The sequence below is a fragment of the Leiobunum rupestre genome, chromosome 3 (assembly GCF_980474605.1).
Source record: "Leiobunum rupestre chromosome 3, qqLeiRupe1.1.hap1, whole genome shotgun sequence".
NCBI classification, from domain to species: Eukaryota; Metazoa; Arthropoda; class Arachnida; order Opiliones; family Sclerosomatidae; genus Leiobunum; species Leiobunum rupestre.
The window spans coordinates 54,923,950-54,943,543 of NC_143386.1; the positions used below are offsets into that span (position 1 = coordinate 54,923,950).

General features: G+C 40.5%; 2 protein-coding genes across 2 annotated transcripts; one reads left to right on the top strand and one right to left on the bottom strand.

Annotated features, from left to right (window-relative positions):
- Positions 1-3,096: 3,096 nt before the first annotated feature.
- LOC149952667 (uncharacterized) lies at positions 3,097-8,184 on the top strand. Its single transcript, XM_090169786.1, has 4 exons — positions 3,097-3,510; positions 3,686-4,492; positions 4,880-7,385; positions 7,493-8,184. The coding sequence occupies exons 1-4, from the start codon at positions 3,097-3,099 to the stop codon at positions 8,182-8,184; spliced, it is 4,419 nt and encodes a 1,472-aa protein (XP_090025912.1).
- Positions 8,185-10,140: 1,956 nt separating this feature from the next.
- Positions 10,141-13,525, bottom strand: LOC149952668 (putative glutamate receptor). The gene is made up of 7 exons (XM_090169787.1): positions 13,475-13,525; positions 13,312-13,415; positions 12,697-12,790; positions 12,472-12,630; positions 11,527-11,704; positions 10,549-10,802; positions 10,141-10,485 (listed from the first exon to the last, which is right to left on the bottom strand). The coding sequence occupies exons 1-7, from the start codon at positions 13,523-13,525 to the stop codon at positions 10,141-10,143; spliced, it is 1,185 nt and encodes a 394-aa protein (XP_090025913.1).
- Between the last annotated feature and the right edge of the window lie 6,069 nt (positions 13,526-19,594).

The following is a 19,594-nucleotide window of genomic DNA, read 5'->3' on the forward strand; positions in this document are numbered from 1 at the left end:
TTTGAATTTCTCATTTCGGATTGCCATTTACTCCAAATCGATTTTCATAAATCGATTTATTTGTCTGTTCTGACCAAGAATCCAGAATCATCAAAAAATCTTGATTAATGGCTTTTAGAATAACATTGTCAAGAAAATATTCGACATGAGAAGTTGTCAATTTTCCAGAGACACTTACACGTCAGCGTGACGTTTGGTGCGATAAAAATAACCTCTTGTACCATAGGATCCAATTTCCCCGATCGCTCCTACCGGCAAAGATATACATCTCCAACAATATTCCCAGCCATATTGATTACATATTGTACAGTGTAACTAGGTTTGTTGGAGATCTAGCATAGCCTAATGTGAGCTTTTCTCCCTGAGCTTGTTCGGTACTCAAAATACATTCAGGCTTGTATTTTGGTGCAATTTCTTTAATCACGGACTGAAAATCCTTTCCAGATTCAGAAATAAAAATTACGTCTCTTAATTATCTTTTTTTGACAAGTTTTGTTATTTTTCTACTGGTTATTCCATGCCTAGATTTATAATTCGAAAGCCAATGCTTCGAAATTAAAATTTGGGTCTCTAAAAGTATGCGACGCTTGTATAGCCCATTGCTATATATTTTGATCTTTTACGCATTCTTTAAATCTTTCAAAAGCAGATTTTTCAATAAATTGAAATGTTTCGTATTTTGTCCCTCCTGATAAAACTTGTTGCTACAATCTTTTATTTGTAATTTTTAAACTTGAATTCCTTGCAGCCTTTTAAGGCTCCAGCTGGGGTGATTGGCAATTACTTTTAAAATCTCCTCCTTTCTTTCATTGAGCAGTTATTCTTTATTTCGAATTGAATTTCAGCGCCCTGGTCATTTACTAAATTAGGTTGACTTGCCCAAGATCCTTGCCTGCTTGAGAGCATCCAGGTGATACTGTAGGATAGCTCTCTGTACCATAACAATAAAGAAAAATATAGCAACACCACCGATATATGTATAAAATAACACTAAAGAAACAATAATTGAAAATGGATATAAATAAATAATCTGTATATAAATCATAATTATACATTTAAAAAAAAAATAATTTGAAAGATGTAAAATTGTCCATGGGACAAAACGAAACCAAAAAAGGTTAAAAATAATAGTTGAAAGCAAAATAGTACACAGCAAATGGACATATTTGCCCCGCTTGTTACCCCCTACACAATACACTAACATGTAATTAACGCCGATAAGAGTTTACAATGTCTATACACTTAAAAGTTTTCGGCGTTTCTTCTGCACCTGCTTAAAATAAAATTCGAAACTTACCAGCCAAATCCTCTTCGGCTCTTACTCTTGTAAAACATATTCTGTTAATACGTAACACCAAAGATAATCTAGACCACGTACCGGTAACACAAACTTTTAAAAAGTTCTTTTGTAAAATGTTTCTTTTTGTCGTGATAAATAGTAGTTTATCGTGAAATATATGGAAATTCTAATTCTACTAAACCTTTTTAAACACTGCACAACGCTTACGGGATTGACAACCATCTTGTAAAGTAAAGTAATTCCGTTTTACAACTCTCAAATCTAGCATGACTCGGAACTCGCGAAGACGTAATTGTTTAAGAAAAATAATTTGAAAATGTTATTTATTGTTAAATAAGAATTTAGGTTATAAATAATTTAAGATGCGTATAACATTTAAATATTTCTTAAAAAAATTAAACTTTAAAATCAAATATTTTTTTTATCCAATTATGTGAAATTAATATTAATTTAAACCTTACTTAACCCAAATATGTTAGAGTTTACCCAATTAAATCGAATTTATCCACTTTTTGGATTTTTTTAAAATTATTCCATTTATTCGATTTTATTGAAATGTACTTGATCTTATCCAAAACGACATGAATTTACCCAATTCATTCGTTTTTGTCTCATTCTACTTGATTTTACCCAAATTATCGGCAATTCACGAGGTTTTTGTGAAATTAATTAAATTTACTTGATTTTACCTAAAATTTTAAGTTTACCCAAATTAATTCATTTACCCAATTTGGTAAATTGACAATTGTATTTTAGTATTTTTCGCATACTTACATTATATATATAAATAAGCATTTAACACCTATTAATTTCCTCTTAAGAACGAATTTTACTGGTGCATGATAGTGTTCAATTTTAATTCAGTCTACTCTAAATTTAGCGCAAAAATCATATTAGTTTCACTAGTAGTGGTTAGATGGCTTGACAAGTGTTAAAACTCTGCGTTTGTAATTCTAATTGAATTTCATTTTTAGGTAAAACTTAATGTAGGTCAAAATTTAAAGTATAGTAATGCTAGGAAAAAATAATAATAATTTGGTCTAAAATGTTTCCATGACAAAATATTGTAAAATAGGCCCTTTGGCCTAAAAAGCCAAGAGTCATAAAATAGAGTGGTGGCGGATGGGGAACGATCGAGGATTGCTATTGTCCCGAGTGCAGTTGCACTCATTAAAGTAAACTTGGGCCCAGAGCAGCACCAAGCCCATTTATGACACGCGGGCTCTTTGAGGAAATACCGAGAAATCGCCTCGCTAAAAGAGAGAGGGACAATGGGATCCTCCTCGGTTCCGTTCCCGGCCACCAAAACTTGCCTCCAGTTGGAAAAAGTGGCGCTGTAAAAAAGGAATAGGAGGCAGTGGAAATGTGAGACTGGTCGAGAACAGATCTCCTTATTATTTTGTAACTTTACGAATTTTTGCTTCTCTAAAATAAATTGTTGTTGTTTAACCCGTCTTTATTTTAATCCAGTAACAGTCTCTATATGAGAATCGTTGGTTTTTCAGTCGCTAGCGATTCTAAAATCTAAAAGGACTCTCCCTAGTAAATTTAACTTTAACGAGAAAATTAAACGCCACGGTTAGGGTTTTTTCATGGTGCCGAAACCCGGAAATCATAGCGGACTAACGAACTAGGTAAATCGAACTTGGAAACGGAAAAGCGGGTTTTCGGACTTCCGCGCAGTTGCCGAAAATTGGACGTCGGTATCGGATAAATTTATAACGGAATAATAAATAGTATAAAAAACGGAAAGTGACGGAGATCTAGAATTGTTTGGACAGCCTGTATATTTAAAAATGACGGATCGAGAACGGGCGAGAGAAGTGAAAATTCGCGGAACAATACGGACTGCAGCTACTAACTTAGTTAATCAATTAGACGTGCTATTGGGGGAAGCTAGTACTCCAATAGCGGACTTTGAAGACAAGCTAACGCTAATATCGAGAAAGGAGGAAGAATTACTACCCTTGGACGAGAAGATTTTAAAATTTACGGATAGTGACGCAGCCATAGATGAAGAGCTCACCAAGAAAGACGAATACCAAAACAAAATAATGTTGGCGAAGAATAGAGCGATCAGGAGAATCAAGGAATTGGAACAAAGGGCACAAGCAGCAACAAGAGCAAATAACACCAGAACTTCGTGTGGGGGAGGAAACTGCGCGAAAGGACAAGAGGACACGAGACTTCCGCCGCTGGTCTTGCCGAAGGTTTGGGCGACATGATATTGTCGGGTATGCCCATATGAAAAAATTATTAAAATTAGAACCCGTAAGCAGTTCTTCGGATTTGGTCGCCCTTCGCAATTTATACGAAGTAAAAATTAGGAGTTTGCGCGCTCTTGGCATCAATACCGCTGTTAATGGTACATTCCTTTGCCCTAAGCTAATAGGGTGTCTGCCACCAGACATTCGACTAAAATATACGGAATATAGAGGGGCATCGGCCGAGTGGGATTTGGACGAACTAATTAGCTTTTTGCGTAAACAAATTGAAAGCAGGGAAACTTGTAAAATGCTCGGAGAAGTATACCAACCGCAAAGGCGTGAAACTAAACAACCCGATCCACCGAAACGCGTAGATAATTTTAATAGATACAGCCGGTACGACACCAGACCCAAGAATGGTCATATGAGCGCGGCAGCGCTATCGAACAACGTAGTAGCTAAAGCCGTTTACTGCGTATTTTGTAAAGGGCCGTCGCACGCGTCAACGTCTTGCACCAAATATAAGCTAGATGAGAAGTGGAACATAGTTAAGGAAGCCCGCCGTTGTTTTATCTGTTTAAAATTCAATCATGACTCCAGAAATTGCCACGCTCAATACAATACTTGTAAAATTTGTCGTCGCGGGCATAGTACCGCGCTTTGCGAACGGAACGATGCGAATAAGAAAGTAGAGACTTTTAAAAATGGAGCGACAAATACGCAATATAAACAGACAGAGCACACGGAGCCTAAGACCGTCGGAGTAGTCGGGACAATAGGGAAAGATAAGACTCTACTGTTGCAAACAGCGAGAGCTATTGCGAAAAACCCCACGAATGAGAGAAAAGAAGAGATCCGCTGTCTTTTGGACGGGGGCAGCCAGGCTACGTTCGTGAAGGAAGAGATATCCCGTAGTTTAGGGCTCTCCGAGGTGGCCAGGCAATGGGTGACAATCCACAATTTTGGGAATGAAAACCCAGAGCGGGTAGAGAGAAGAAAAGTTAAATTAATTTTGGAAAATACTAGATTCCCCGAAACCAAAATTGAAATAATCGCTATCGAGGTACCCTACTTATGTAATACAGTTACTACTATCAATAGGTGTTTCTATAAAATAAAACAATACAAATTTTAAATATAAAATGTTTTTATTTGCGCCACGAGCGCCAGTTATTTAAGTGCTTTACTTGCACGAGAGATGTGCACGCGGGTTTTAGATTTGGAAGAGTCTCGCGACTGCCGCGCGTGCACTCTACCTTCAAGAGCTACGGCTAAGTGACGTAGACAAAACATTGTCACATGACCTCCCGTATTTTATAGAAACACCTATTGTGGAAATATTGAAAAAATAATGGAAGAGTAAGGTTTACAGATGGCGGACGAGGCTAGCTACCAAACATTAACGTGTTCGAGCGTTGGACTCCTTGTAGGAGCTGATTATTATTGGGAGATAGTTAGAGGGCAAATTAAAAGATTTGGAAAATCAATGGTGGCTATTGAGACTCAATTAGGTTGGGCTCTTCAGGGGCCCACGTGGGACCCCAGTAATTCGGAATTTAGGAGTTTTGGCGTAGCAGTTATGAATATCGGAGTGGATAAAATAAATAAAAGATTACAGTCCTTTTGGGAGTTGGAAAGTTTAGGAATTAACCCCAAAGAAGAAGATTTCGAAGGGGATCAAGTTTTTAAAAATTTTAAAGATAAATTGAAATTTGAAGATGGTAGATATAGTGTGAGCTTGCCGTGGATTAGGAGTAAAGAAGATTTGGCGGATAACTTCGGGGTAGCGACTAAAAGAATGGGAAGTTTAGTTAGGAAGTTTATGAGAGATCCAGTTTTCTATTCGGATTATAAAAGGGTTATAAATGAACAATTACAAAATGGAATAGCAGCGGTAGTTCAGGATCCTCACATTCGCCCCGCGGGAACCTTTTATCAGCCCCACCAAGCGGTAAAAAGGGAAAACAGTTCTACCACTAAATTGCGGGTGGTTTTAGATGGAACTAGTCACGCCTACGGGACTCCTTCTCTTAACGAATGCGTAGCTAGAGGCCCAAACCTGTACCAAGACATGCTACAACTGATACTAAGATTCAGACACCACAAAATAACGATAACGGCCGATATCGAGAAGGCCTTCCTTCAGGTTGCGTTGGAGAGGGAAGACAGAGACAGTGTTCGTTTTTTGTGGGTTAAGGAAGATAATAACGGTAAAATTATTCCTAACGATTACACGGTGCTGCGCATGCAGCGAGTACCCTTCGGCTTAACATGCAGCCCGTTTCTTCTCGCGGCGACAATCATAACCCACGCTGATAAATATAAAGACAGCGATCCGGAAATATCAGACATATTACAAAATGATTTTTACGTGGACGACCTCGCAACGGGTGCGAAAGATGTACAGTCAGCCTACGACTTAGCAAAAAGAGCGTCGGAAATTATGGGAGAAGCTAACATGCGGCTTAGAAAATGGAACTCTAACTCGCCCGAATTGATGAAGAAGATAGGAGGGGAAGATAACGACACTGGGGTAGCGGTTAGGTTTGACAGAGAGGTCAATCCTAGTCAGAAAGTTTTAGGGCTACTTTGGAATCCGGAAGCTGATGTATTTACTTTTGACCTATCAAAATTAATGGAAATATTACAAAACGCAACCGCTACAAAAAGATTCATCCTAAGCGCAGTGTCTCAGATATTTGATCCGATGGGATTTTTGTCTCCTTACACAGTCAGAGCAAAATTTATATTTCAAGCCTTATGGGCGATGACAGATGAATTAGATTGGGACGACAAAATTCCAGGTGAAATGAGCGAAGAGTTTAGACAGTGGTGCGCTGAGATGACCCATTTAAGTAAATTCAGGATCCCTAGATTCTATTATGGGCAAGGCGAAAAGGAATCGAACATTCAAATTCACTGTTTCACTGATGCCAGCGTAAAGGCGTATGCCGCCGTTGTTTACGCGCGCTACCAAACCAAAGAGGGAAGGATAGGCGTCTCTCTCGTAACGTCTAAATGCAGAGTAGCTCCCCTGAAACCCCAAACACTGACATTACCGAGATTAGAGCTAATGGGTTGCATCTTAGGAGCTCGTCTAGTTAACGCGGTTGAACCAGTTTTCGGAAAAAACGGTGTCGAGATAAAAATGTGGACCGATTCGCAAATTGCTTTGTATTGGATCAAAGGAAATAATTGGAAACCTTTCGTTCAAAATCGAGTGTCCGAAATTAAGAAATTCGTAGATCCTTCTTGTTGGCGACACGTCCCAGGGCTAGAAAATCCGGCGGACATACCGACCAGAGGAGCTAGGGTGAAGGACGTAATCGAGGGAAAGTGGTTAGTAGGCCCAGCTTGGTTGCGTCAAAACGAACAACAATGGCCTACCGAAAACTCCCAATTATGTAATGAAGAAGTAGAGGCGGAGCGTCGAAAAACAGTGATGGCAGTGACGTTGGACGCACCAACGGGAATTCAGAATATTATAGACCTAAAGAAATACAGTAGTATAACAAAGGTTTTTAGAATAACGGCTCTGATGACTAGATTTTCCGAAAGGACTAGAAAAATAGATCGACGCGAGGGCCCAGTTACCGCCGAAGAAATAGCCAGGGCGGAGGAAAAATGGATAAGAGATATACAAAAAGAGGATTTCAAGGAAGAAATAGCGAATTTAAAGGGAAATCGAAAGCTATCTAAACAATCAAGTATTGTAACGTTGAAACCCAAGTTAACTGATCAGGGAATACTTTACGTTGGAAGTAGATTAGGCGAGTCAGAATTTAGCTATAGTCAGAAATACCCGATAATTATTAACCAAAAGCAAAGGATTGCGGAATTATTAATGAGAAGAAGCCACGAAGAAATAATGCATGGTGGTATACAGGCGACCATAACTCGGGTCAGAGAGAGATATTGGGTCACCGCTGGCCGCCAATTAGCGCGAAAAATAGTAAAGACTGTATAATATGTAAAAAATTTACAGCAAAGCCGTGCGACGCAATCACGGGTCAATTATCTCGCGAAAGAATAACGGAATCGCCACCGTTTACAGTTGTCGGCGTACTCTTCGCCGGACCCGTGTTCGTGAAGTCACAAGGCGGTCCAGTTAAATCTTACATTTGTTTATTTACATGCGCTGTGACGCGCGCGATTCATCTGGAACTGGTATCGTTGTTGTCAGCTTACGAGTTCTTACTAGCCTTTCGCAGAATGGTATCACGGCGTGGAATCCCTAACCTAATTGTCAACGACAACGCAAAAACATTTAAACGCGCGAGCAAAGATCTACAGCTAATGTGGCGAAATCTTAACAGCGACGAAGTTAAGCAGTTTTTTGGAAATAAGGGAGTAGAGTGGAAGTTTATTGCGGAAAGAGCCAGTTGGTGGGGAGGCTACTGGGAGAAAATGGTGAGATCAACGAAAACGACCCTTAAAAAGGTTCTCGGTAAAGCTTCCCTCACTTATCCAGAACTGGAGACCCTGCTCACGGAGACCGAAGCCGTGATTAACGCGAGACCGATAACATACGTTTTTAATGACGCTCAAGAGCCAGAACCCCTGACCCCCTCACACTTTATTCTTGGAAAAAGGGGGACCTGCTTACCCCCACAGGGAAAGGATGATGCCGTTGCAGCTAACAATAACAGCAAAAAAAAAGATGCTTATACGAGTTAAACATCGAGACGCGCTTATGAAAAGACTTTGGAACCGTTGGCGTCACGAATACCTGTTGGAGCTGCGCAATGCCCATTACAGTAGTTTAGCTAAACGAGATGTAAAAATAAAGGTCGGGGACGTAATGATAGTACGAGATGACAAATTACCGCGTAAAATGTGGAAACTGGGGCTGGTGACTAAACTTGTTGAAGGTCGCGAGACTCGTGGGGGTTGTATTAGATCGTGTTGGGTACGAATGTCAAACGGCAGCGAAATCAGGCGACCAATCCAACTGCTTTATAAATTAGACGAAAATGAGATTGGAAATGCTCTGGTGTTGGTTGACTAACTTTCATTGAATTGTTTTTTATTAATGTTGTATTCGCGTATAGTGTTAATTTATGTATAACTTGTATGATGTATCGTAGGAAAGAAAATTTTCCTTTTTTTTGTTATTCTTGATTTCAATAATCTCTGTGAACAATTCTAATTTGAACTCTTTATTGGACATTTCTATTTCAGTAATTTGAACTTAATAACTATTGTGTAACACTGGCGTGTTACGGTGGGGAGGGTTAAAACTCTGGGTTTGTAATTCTAATTGAATTTCATTTTTAGGTAAAACTTAATGTAGGTCAAAATTTAAAGTATAGTAATGCTAGGAAAAAATAATAATAATTTGGTCTAAAATGTTTCCATGACAAAATATTGTAAAATAGGCCCTTTGGCCTAAAAAGCCAAGAGTCATAAAATAGAGTGGTGGCGGATGGGGAACGATCGAGGATTGCTATTGTCCCGAGTGCAGTTGCACTCATTAAAGTAAACTTGGGCCCAGAGCAGCACCAAGCCCATTTATGACACGCGGGCTCTTTGAGGAAATACCGAGAAATCGCCTCGCTAAAAGAGAGAGGGACAATGGGATCCTCCTCGGTTCCGTTCCCGGCCACCATGTTCAAAACTTGCCTCCAGTTGGAAAAAGTGGCGCTGTAAAAAAGGAATAGGAGGCAGTGGAAATGTGAGACTGGTCGAGAACAGATCTCCTTATTATTTTGTAACTTTACGAATTTTTGCTTCTCTAAAATAAATTGTTGTTGTTTAACCCGTCTTTATTTTAATCCAGTAACAGTCTCTATATGAGAATCGTTGGTTTTTCAGTCGCTAGCGATTCTAAAATCTAAAAAGACTCTCCCAAGTAAATTTAACTTTAACGAGAAAATTAAACGCCACGGTTAGGGTTTTTTCAACTAGACACAGTTGCAATTCATTAGGTGGTTTGTTTTCGCCTGTTCTGGTTTTTTTGAGCAGGTTAAAAAGTGTAGCCATATGACGTCATTTTACTTCAATTCTGTCTTGACGAAAGAAACGAGTTGGAGTAAGAAGGGAGTAGTTAAAGGTTAAAGGTTATTTATAAAAAGTTTCCCGTCATGTTTTCGTGAAACGAAATTTAAGCAGACGACAGAGCTAGATTACTCCCCATAGAGAAAAGAAATAGAGGGAAGATTACCGCGTTAAGGCACCCCGGTTTTTGACCGGGAAAATTCACCCCCCCCCCCCCCACGCATGTATGAAAGCGAAGATGGGCAGAATTTGCAACGCCATCTATCGATTGGCAGAGTAACTAGTATTAGGCAAATGACAGTTGATTTTCAAAAAGGCATAATGTATTTCATTTCACCGCGCGTAGATGGCGCCACGTAATCTGCCCATCTCATGGCTTCCTACATTGGCGAAAAGGGGGTCGGCACTCGCGGTCAACTTCACCAGATACAATAGTGCCTCTATTTCTTTTTATCTCTATGTTACTCCCTCTACACCTCCTTTCGAGGAGGAGTAAAAAGTGTAACCTTCGAGCTCTGGAACAAGCGAACAAAATTCGGGACAGGGTAAATCTTACCCCGAGAACAGACGAATAAAACGTCTTAGGGTAAAAAGCTTACACTTTTTGTCCCCGGACAAGCGAAAAAAAACCACCTATTATAAGGTATAGATAACCCCGCGCGCTGACCTCTCCATAAAAAGATTCGGTTCAAACCTCAGGTTTACGTCATCCAAAAAGCGTCGGTTGATGTTCTTGTAGAAAGCAATCCCAACAGGAATGGAGCGATACGGTTGAGCCATACGAAACCGGCACGAACTGTTGTTCCTCTGGTACCTCTCGGAGAGGATGACCTCGAAGACGCGGGCCTCTTGTAGAAGCACGGCTTGGCAGTTCTCAATCAAATCCAGCGTAAAGTCGCTGTACAAATCATCAGCGCGCATAATGAACTCGGGTTTCAGACGTCGAGATACTTCCATCTGAGCCCCGCTCTCCCAAGATTTCTAAACAACTTCACAATTTCAATATAAAATGTAAGCCTCGGCCAAAACGAATCCTCCGCTTACGCGAAAATAATCTTCTTCGTTAGATCCCTTGTGAAGTAAGGGTTGGACGTCGGGGAATTCAGCCAAATCCTCCAGTTTGTGGATAAACGGTGGCTCTTTGTAAAAGGCCAATAGCGAAGTCATTCGGGCGCAGTACATTTGAACCACGACCAAAGCCAAAACCATCCAGAAAGACGTTAGGATGCGACCGGATATGGAATTAGGTAAGCGGACGATAGCTGTCGTGGTGATAATTAATAAACGACAACGCTTTTCTATTAAGAAAAACAATAGTTTATCAAGATAGGAGTATTCAACTTTCAATACGCGAATCTCAACGTGAATGTCATATCATTAGATATTAAAAAAAAACTCAATAAGAGAGGGTGACCGGGCCGTATTTGCGCTTAGGCACACTTAGGCCTAAGCCTAGTGGCCCATCCTTCGAAGGGACCCTCCAGTGACCTTAAGTACCGTTAACGAAGGCATGAACCTATAATATCAATCTTAATAAAAAATTTGGAAATTGCTAGGTTGAACTGCGCTGAAGATTTTGTTTTACAATTACCAAAATTTACTTTATTTCTAAAAAGGGTCCCAGACTCCTTATCTGCCTAGGGGCCCAGGATCTCTAAGTCCGGCACTGGAGAGCGAATCAAAAGGGTGTCAAGTTTGTGCTTGCGACCGACCTGTTTTGTTTATGTCCATTTGGTTAAAGGGCCAGATAATCATTTTAAAAATTCGACCCAAATTTCAAGTGACTCCTCGTGATAGCAGATTCTACCAATCAAATCAGGGCGATAATCTGATATTCAAACGTTATTGTGTCCTTTTCAAGGTCCCACTCATTTTAGTATCATCTTTGCACGATAGGTAGCGACATGGTAAAGACTGAATTTATAATTACATTTAAGCTTCTCAAGAATTGCAACAGATCTCGCTTTGAACGCTACACTTTAAATGCGCGTCGTCTCTACCAATGAAACGTCAGGTGAATACTTTTATCTTGATGAACTCCTGTAAAACCTCGCGTACGTTTCATAATGAGGCTGGAGAAAGCTTCCCAAAGTGATAGCGCGTACATATGGGAGAAAGACACATCCTCGGAATGAACTGCACGAACCAGAACTTTCACCAGAAGCACCAGAAGGAAAATGATTCCCAGCCCTAGCCAAACCTTGTAAGGATTGAAAAGAGCGTGTAACACCAAGATTGATTAGAGCAGGGATATCTTATAGCGTTTTTCCTTGACCTGCCCCTAGACGGCTCTTAACTCACTCTTGGATTGAGTAAATGTTACGCCTAACGTCATCGTCCCATTATAGAGAGCATACGAGAGCGATTTCCCAATGAGAAACGGTAGGTTTTTTGGAACAGTATTTCGGGCCCAATTTCTAGCAAAATTTTAAATAAAGGCATGGCAACGTTTTAAAATCTCTTCCTAAATAACCATACCGCTGAAAATCTATAAAATTAATTTTCCATAAAATCCATCAATTTCAGATGCTCTGCTTCTGAACTGTCAAAACAAATTACTTTACAGCCTCGGAGCAACAGGGAACCAGATATTAGTCGCTATCTTACCGAGCAACGTCCCAACATGGACAAATAAACTACTTGGTTCTTTTAGAGCAGCGCTGCTTGTAGCGCCACCGTGTTCGATATTGGAAATATTTCCACCCATATATTAAATACGTGCGCTTTATAATAAGCTTAATATATTTAGCATGATATTAAAAGTTTTTACAGACGTGCTTTGTATTCGGGTAGATGCAATTTGAAGAATGGATTTTTTGCTTATGATTCTGGTTCAGTAGTTTATTCGTCCAAAGTCCAAACCAATTCTCTCTGGAAGCCGCTCTCGATAGTCCAATGGGCACGCAACGAATTTAGGCGCACCCCGAACACGATCGGAGCAGAACAAATGATAACGGCATTATTTACCTTGCCATTGAAAGCGGCGATCAACCCAGACAAAGAACTTCCTTTCTCAGGTCTTCCGACTAGAATCTTGACGATGCCGATGAACATTGGGTTGGAAAAAGAAACGTATTCTAGTCTTTCTCGCGTAATCAGTAGAGGAGTTACTGACATATTGACTTCCTGCGCCAAAGCGAGGTACGTCATATTAGAATTGAGGTATGGATGCAGTATTTATAACCATCTAACCTTTCTGTGTATCATACCCATCATACCAGACCAAGTTTGGACACTGTCATTGAAAGTTCCGGACGCGTCTTCATCCGGTCGAACCAAGGTATAACTAAAATAAGTTACATAAGTCTATAATACCCATAAGTGTGTCCGTTTCCTATCTTCTACAACATAATTTAGGTGGAGTTGAGAGTATGTTTTAGCTGAGGGCTAATATATGCTCATTGTTGAGTCGTCCTATTGGAGGCCAAATTCAAATTTTACCTATCTGAATGGGCTCTAAAAGAGTGGCTAAAACATCTAACAGTTAGTTGAATTCGTCACTCCTTCCCAAAATTAATCTTGTATTGTGCGAAATTAGAACGTTCAGTAGTTATTTCCACTAACTGACACACTTATGTAGCTTTATTATAGACTTATGGTAGTAGATGCAGTTGTGAGCCGGCCCGACGAGAGAGGGGATGGCGGTAAAATTACCGGGCTCGTGCAGCCTGGGGTCCGGATTTTAACCTTTCTACCAAGTATATCTCCGTAAACGTAGTAATGACGACTCTATTGAGGCCCGGAGTAATTGATTTACCGGGGCCCGGGCCCACTCTCGATGGTCCAGGTCGTGAGTATGTATTGTACCTTATGTTTATCGATTTGCATAGATATAACAAGAAATCGTTCATGGGACCTGAGATGGTAATCGATGATAACGTCGGGCGTTGCACCCAAATCTGAGGTTTCCACTAAATAAAAGGACTGAATCGTAAATTTTAGTGAACCAAATTTATTTAAGTTTTTTTACCTCATACGCAGTTACGATTAGATGTTCGGGGTACTCTTCTTCCGTCAACATTATGTTTTTAACGATAACGATCTAAAAACGACCGAAAACTATCAACCTGACAAAAACGGACTTGAACCTTTCGTGTAACTAAAAGCGAATTTTTTACCACGAGATTATCAATATTATTTCCGAACATAACAAAAACGTGTGAATTATCGAAATGGAGCGTTTTCATAAACACGCAGTATTCGTATCGAAAATCTATTGATCTTTTCACGAACTGCTTTTTAACTAATGAAGTGCTATTGCGATAATAGGTTACTTATAGATTTTTCATGACGATATCATTCGGCTTTACGGTAATTATTCCAAAATGACCAACGAAAGGACAAAGAGGGAAACGTGTTTTTATACGTTGGCGAACATACAATAGAACGATCATAGAACAAAACTAAACACCGGGGCTTAGATCAAAACCAGATGGACACTTCTCAGAGAATGTCGTGTCTTAAGACACTGGAAAGCGCCCGGGAAATATATTTTATTCTGTTCTATTGACTACAGTTTTTCTTCACGGCGTAAGTTACCAACCCGTTTAACTTACAAATACACTGCAATTAATTTAAAGCGGAATCCACATTGGAAAATAGCAATTAGTAAATATTTTGCACCCCTAAAGAATTGATTAAAATTTATTACGTTTTACAATTTTTCCGAAAACCTATCACCCATTAGTTTTCAAATTAATAAATCCCGAGGGGCTAACCACTTCCTAAACTTCTGTACACCGATTACAGGCATATGAAACTGAGTACAGCCTTTGGCAATGCTAATTATGTAATCAGTTACATATCAATTTAGTACAGTCAAAGCTACAAAGTTTGTACACCGATTACGGGGAGTTATCAGCCCCTCGATATCCCAAATTTCTGAACTGTTATATAATAAAACAAATAATTTACAAGCCTTCTTACCCTAAACTGCATTAATTTTCTTTTAAAAATATATATTTTATTCAAAACTTGCTCTGTATTTCATTGCTCCGTCACTGACTTCGGAGCAACAGGTAGCCAGAAATGAGCTGCTCTTTCTACAAGCAACGCTCCAATGTAAAAAGCGAATCTCCGAAATCTGCTATCGATAATCCAATGAGATACGAAACACCTTTTGGAACACTGGGAAGCAGTTGGAGCAGCCCAAGGAACAATAACATTAATTTCACATCACGTGTTTAACACATATGGTAAAGTTATTTTTTAAATATATAGGGGCTTTAAACTTCCTCTGCATAAAAAGCTATATTGTATATATCTTTGTTGACATAATGATTACCAGGTTACGTTGATGGTGATAAATAAAGAGTGAAAACGTATTTTTATTCTCAAATTTGGAAGTAAGTACCTTCAGAAACGAAGCGAGAATGTATAATAATCTAAGATTTATGTGTCGATTCTGATATACTTTCTTCTATTGAAAGCGTTTTGATTTCAATAAACCTTCTGACCTTGGCATCAAACGCAAATTAGCCAGTGAATGAGATTCCTCGATGACATTACTTTACCAGAGAAGCCGTGGATCGACATCAACCTATCAGACAGTTTCTAGTAGGGTTCCGCAAGGTTCAATTTCAGGCCCTGCGCTGTTCGGGATCTTAATAATGATTAACTCGTGATCACAACTGTTTGCGGTTGATAACATACTTGATAACCACCTACGATCTTGGACCAACTGTTAAGCACTCCAAGATGGTCTTTCACTAGTGAAAATTCTGTGAGCTTCAATGTAAGCGAGTTTAGAGCCTGGCACCTCGGAAAAAGTAATCCTAGATGAACTTATCATTCGATGGGACAGCTTCGGTTCCAACGTGATTTGGGTTTTGAGATGTCTAGAGTTCTAAGTCCTTCCGTTCACGCACGTGCCTCAAAACCTACTGAAAGTCAATTTGAAAATTAAGAGTTAGATGTAAATTTAAGTATACATTGTACAGTAGATGTAAATTGAAATCCAAAAAGTTAATTCCCTCAAAATGTAAAAAATGTCGTTTACTATAGGTTTTGTCACGCGACTGCCAAGTAGCACTTGCAATGAGTGTCCTCTTTTTCTTTAAACTACTTTTCCTCGTTTCGATGAAATTATACTGTATTCTTCTCACGTTAGAACTCGAAAAGTGGTCTGGAACATTAAGTATAAGAAATAAAAGCTATTGAACGGATACAACGGAAAGGCACGAAAATGGATAGGCGTTTGCGTGGTTTCACTGCTTTTTACACACAATCTTAAGGATTTGTGTGTATTAGTCTCACGTACAGTGTAGCCGTTGCCGCCGTTGCCGCCGTGTCGCGCATACCTCTTCAATAAATATTCAAACGTTTTATTTTACGTTTTTAAAAAAGGTATAAAGTGTTTTTTTAATAACCTACCGGTTGTTAAATCGCTAGTAAACCTTTAAAAATCGCAAGCTGGCTTGTTTTAAATACACGTGGACAGACTTGGAATTAGCGGGAGTCTTGGGGCCAATGGCTCTTAATAAAAATCAGTGGGCTCTTAAAATAAATCATTCGAACGGGGGTTGCGGGCCACCGGGGCTCTCAATTTAATTAAAAAATATTTATTAAACATTTTACGGAAATTTCTGGAACATTGATTTGTACGCCGTTTTTGAAACTCTGTTTTCCTACCCTATACGAGAGCGGGATCTAGCGTTACAAATGATTATGTGTGATATTATAATATACTTGCTTGTTTTAAAGTTAATAAATGTTATGTAAGTAACGTAACCAATTTTTATTTTCCTATTTTCCCTACCTAATTTTAAATTTTTTCCCCTAATCCCCCCCGCTTGGGCCAGTGGCTCTCAATAAAAATAAACTGAAGGGGGGTCGCGGGCCCGCAGGGCCCCCGTAAAAAATATCACTATTTCCAAGTCTGCACGTGGAGATTCGGTGGTCACGTGACGTTTTATTTTCCCCTGAAGTCGGAGCCAGAGCGCCCTTATGAGAGAATCGCGAATTAACCCCATCTCTAGTTGCTACGGAACGTAAGCGGGAAATGAAAAGCGGCCCGAGAAGTGTCATTCGTCCATGCTCCACTTAAGCCTTGGGATTGCAAATTTGAATTTAACAGTTTCAGGGATACACATTTATTTCAAGAAACGTTTTGAACATAAAATGTGATGTCAACTGGCCGTGTCGCGGGAAAGTGTGTACAATGCTTTCAACGTGACCCACCTAAATCTATAGCATCTGGAAAAATAACTTATTGGATCTCTTGTTCTTCGTGCAAACCAGAACATTGACTGTGTCGGAATTCAATTAACGGACCTGCCCAAATTAAAGCTAAGCTGGTATTGTCAGCTTAGTCCAAATAAACCACTGAGTCTGTCACCTTCCGCGAGCTCTCCTCTATAACTCAACCCCTCTCTAGTGGCGTAGCTGATGGTCTGCAGGGCCCGCTGCGTGGGGGGACCCAGCTCACCGTAAAAAAATTGAAAAGGAGGCCCCATAGAGATTTTTGCGGGAGGGCCTCTGAGTTCTCAGCTACGCCACTGCCCCTCTCCAATGACCAAAACGCCCTCCTCATCCAACTCTTCAAAGAAACTTGAAGATTCAGCCTCTAAAAAATTTACCACTCCTTCATTACCCCCTCCTGGAGCTCCTACCCGAATCAGTATGGATGTACAAACCGCTGTTAAGGTGCTGAGATCCCATGTCTCCGATCTTATCAAAACGCGGATGGAACAGGGTGAGTGCATTGCCAAACTCAAGACCGACCTTTAGGCGAAAGATGTTATAATTGCCGACGTAAAAGCAACCATAAATACCCTTTCTACTTTTTTGAGCACTCACCACACCGAAGTCGGCAACTACCAGAGTGATGTGGAGGGGCAGCGTGTCGTACTCGATGAACAGTCTGCCCATTTATTCATCCTTAGTGATGATATTGATAGCCAAGGAAAGGAGCTAATTGACCTGAAGGCAACAGTCAGGGAAAACTACGAAAATGTACACAAAAGTTTAACTGGATGTGCTCACCTACCGTCTACCACGGCATCTTTCCAGAACAATATATCAAAACACGTGGAAGAGGCTTTCCGTGACCAAATTAAAAACTCCGATCTACCCGAAAATCTCGACCAGCGCATACGCGATACGGTATAGCCTCTATGGACACTGCCCGCAACAGTCAAATAGAAAATAAAATTCTAGACTTTATGCAGTCACTTTCCTCCGATAAAAGCCGGATATTCAACGCTATGCTCTATAACTTTCTTGATGCTGCGGAGACTTCAGCTGACACTGCGGCTGTTCAAGCTCTTCTCCAAAAGGTTGGACTTGCTCAAGACTCCAAACTGTTGGTTAAAATCCACCGTTATCACTCAACACGATTTTCGGCCGCATCCCCGCGGATTCCACCCATCAAACTCGAATTTCCCTCACTGGAACTCAAGCACGAGTTTCTATCTGGTGTAAAATCCTTAAAAGCCAAGGACAGCACGGTCGCATTCTCATGTTCGATTGACCGCTTTCCGGTCCAACGACTTGCCTACCGACTGGCAATCACTGAACTTAGGAAACGTCAGAATGATGGAGAAAGGGACCTATGCATCCGTAATGGAAAGGTTTTTAGCCGAGCTCTAGAGAAACCTTCCAACAACGCTCCCACCTCAGTTCAAAAAACTAACTGTCCCCTTCCCCGTTGTAAATAATGTACATACTGTAATCCCATTAACTATTCGGAGCTGTGACTTTATCATCGGAGTAAACTGCACCAATAGTGAAACTGCCTCTCCGCACATCATACCCCTTAACCCATTGGTTAAGACTTTCCTTCCCAACTATGCACTCTCACCCGTAACCCCACTACACTCGCTCAATTGAATTATCCAATCTGTATAGCCATCACTGAGACTCTTTGGAGTGATAACCATTTGGACAGCGAACACACTATATTCAATTACTCTTTATTCCGGTCTGACAGGGGTTCCAGCCCCTATCGTAGTGTTGCCCTTTATGTTGTTAATTCCCAATCCTCAAGGATCGTAACTTTCAGTGATATTAACTTGCAACTGTTTAACCCTAGTTCAGAAGGCTTGGATATTCTAATGGTTTTACTGTCCGATAATACCTCACCTTCAGTTATAGCCCTGTTCGTTGTAGTTTACCGGTCCAATAACCCTCAATATTATAACCATGAGCTGCTGACCACCCTTAGTCCCTTATGTCGCGTGTTGTTCAATATTGTACAAGAAAGGGATACCGCTTGATCATTGTCAGCGACTTTAACTACCCCCGCATATTGATTGGAGTTCCCAATCGCCGGCTTCTTTGGCCTGTCAACCTACCAAAGCCTTTTTTGGATTGCGTTACGGACAACGGATTTTATCCGCTTATCAATTTTCCCACTCGTAACGGCGGCCTCTACCAGAACGACAATGTTCTCGACCTAATCCTGTCTTCCGATCAAACCTTGTTTCCGCCCCAGAGATGCTCGCAGTCTTGGGACGTAGTAACGATGCTACAATTTTGTTTAAAATTCAACTACAGGGCGCCCGTGCTACCTTTGTTCCTAGACCTAACTTTTTTAAAGGTCACTATGAAGCCTTTACCAACTACCTTTCCGGTGTGGACTGGTCCCTGGCCCTTACTGCTCCTAGCTTCTTTGAGACGTAGTCTGAAATGCTCCAGATTCTGCAAACCGGTATTGGCCACCGACTCCCCTTAAACCAAACTTGCGTACTATTCCTAGTCGGGCATTCAAAAATCCTGCATGATCTAAGCTATTGCTAGCTAAAAAGCGGTATGTCCCCCAACCAGCTCTGTCCTCGGTACACGAAAGATATTGCCAGGCTCGCAAATGCCCACACTTCTCACTGCCGGAACGTAACATAACTTAGCTAACAGTATCCAAAGTAACCCAAAGGCTCAAGAAACCAGATAGCACTTTCACTGCCACCACTTAGGAGGCTGCTTCCATTCTGAATGGTTTTTTTTCCAGTACAGTCAGCACCCAAGGCTCTAGTACTTTACCCACATACTCTAAGGCTATCCACACACATTACACAAGCATGCCTAACTCATTTCTCTTGTGAACCTTCGGGCTTAACTCGTCTACTCTCTACGTTAAAAGCCACCAAATCGC